Genomic DNA, 2,021 nt, shown 5'->3' on the forward strand with positions numbered 1-2,021 from the left:
TGCGTCTAAAACTATGTTTACTTTTAGATAAATAAATCTCGATTTAAAAATTAACCCTTCCTGTGCATGCGTTGGGGTGCAGGATAAAACCTAACCTTCACGTGTCAGTGCGTGACACTTTTCATATGTCTTTCATTCGATCATTGGCCATTTTAGAGTGTGCATGCCAGTGTTTTTAAATGATTTTTGCAGTAAGATGTGAATTACTGTTTCTGAGCAGATTATCGTGTAATATTTTCGAAGTGACTTAACAGTCTATAATCAACGAACATTCGAGTGACGTTTTTGCTGTTCGCCCTTAATGACATCAACCCTACTGGTTTGTGCCATCGTATTTACGGCTTTTTAGTTCCTTATTGTGATAAAATGGCGACAAACGCTAACCAGTCTGTACCTTCTGGAACACCAGACGCGGGGGGCGATCAACTGGTTGAGGTTCTTAACCGCTTAACCGATTCACAGAACCGTGTTGATGCGGCACAACGGGTTCCCAAAATTCCTGGGTTTTTCCGTCAGGATCCAGCGTTATGTTTCCTCCAAGTCGAGTCTTCCTTTTCAACTGCGAACGTAAGAGCGGAGGAAACTAAGGCTGATTATATTGTGGCCAATCTAGATTTCGAGATTGTCGCACATGTTAAAGATATCCTGTCGATTTCCCCGACACCTGCGGATATTTGCACGCGAATTAAAAACCGGATAATATCCGGGTTCTCGGCGTCCCCTGAAAGCCGACTTCCTCAATTACTGAAAGGCGAAGTTCTTTCAGACGGAAAACCTTCGGTTATCCTCAATCGCCTGCGCAGTTTAAATGATAACGCGTGTAGTGAAGAAGTAATAAAGAGCATTTTTCTCGAGCAACTGCCGAATCAAATCGAGGCGATTCTCGCGCTATCGAATATAGACAACCTTGATGATCTGGCAAAAATGGCTGACAAGGTCACAGAAGCTGCGGGCCCGGGTAATTTTCATATTTCTTCCGTAACTTCCGGTTCATTGTCAAACTCATCTATGGCTTCTGCTGTTACCTCCAAAGCGTTGCCTGATGATTTAGAAACGAAAGTAAATCGTTTGACCGAGCAGCTGGAGATGTTGACAAAGCAAATTAGCCAAACTCATTTCAGCAGATCACGTGGTCGTGGTCGTGGACGCGGATGGTCGAATTCACAAAACCGAAATACCCGCGACCGCTCACGAGACAAGAGTTCTACTGGCTTATGTTTCTACCACGAAAGGTTTGGCGAAAAGGCTCAACGATGCCAGAAGCCATGCAAGTGGGTTCCGCAGTCATTATTGGAAAACTGGTCGAGCCTCCCCGCGCGGAGACGGTGGGGGGTTCAGGCAAAGTCACCTCTAAGCGTCTTCATTTAAGTGATCGTAACTCCGGACTTGTCTTCCTCATTGACACGGGCTCTGATCTTTCACTACTACCGGTGGATAAGAAAAACAAACCCAAACCAAGCGACGGTGTTTTGTATGCAGCTAACGACACGCGTATTACTACTTATGGGATAAAAAGAATTTCGCCGAATCTCGGCCTTCTTCGCCATTTCGCTTGAAATTTTTGTGTAGCCGAGGTCCCTTATCCGATAATTGGAGCCGACTTTCTGGCGCTCTACTATTTAGCCTCATTTCTACACGCATCTAGTTTGGTAGACACTACCACTGGCTGTAGTTCTTCGGGTTTTATCAAAAACGCAAGCATTTTTGGCGTTAGTACAATAGACAGAACTCAGCCTTATTCAAAAATTTTGGCCGATTTTCCGGAAATAACAAGTGTTTCTCAGTGTCCTGATCTCGTGGTACATGATGTACAACATCACATTGAGACGAAGGGTCCTCCGATCGCCGAGCGTGCCAGACGTTTGTCGCCGGATAAATTGGCTGCTGCTAAAACTCAGTTCCAACAAATGATTGATTCCGGAATTTGTCGACCATCCAGTAGTCCCTGGGCAACACCCATTCACATGACTCCCAAAAAGGATGGCGAGTGGAGGATCTGTGGGGATTTTCGCCGACTTAAT

The 2,021-nt window shown here is 45.2% G+C and overlaps 1 protein-coding gene across 1 annotated transcript in view; it reads left to right on the forward strand.

The window, feature by feature from the left end:
- Positions 1 to 366: 366 nt before the first annotated feature.
- LOC117177867 overlaps positions 367 to 2,021 on the forward strand; it is a 2,807-nt gene continuing 1,152 nt past the window's right edge. The window contains exons 1-3 of the mRNA XM_033368908.1: positions 367 to 1,059; positions 1,122 to 1,491; positions 1,570 to 1,987. Of these exons, the coding sequence (XP_033224799.1) occupies positions 367 to 1,059; positions 1,122 to 1,491; positions 1,570 to 1,987 (1,481 nt within the window). The remainder of the gene's footprint in view (positions 1,060 to 1,121; positions 1,492 to 1,569; positions 1,988 to 2,021) is intronic.

The sequence above is a fragment of the Belonocnema kinseyi genome, chromosome 1 (genome assembly GCF_010883055.1).
Source record: "Belonocnema kinseyi isolate 2016_QV_RU_SX_M_011 chromosome 1, B_treatae_v1, whole genome shotgun sequence".
NCBI classification, from domain to species: domain Eukaryota; kingdom Metazoa; phylum Arthropoda; class Insecta; order Hymenoptera; family Cynipidae; genus Belonocnema; species Belonocnema kinseyi.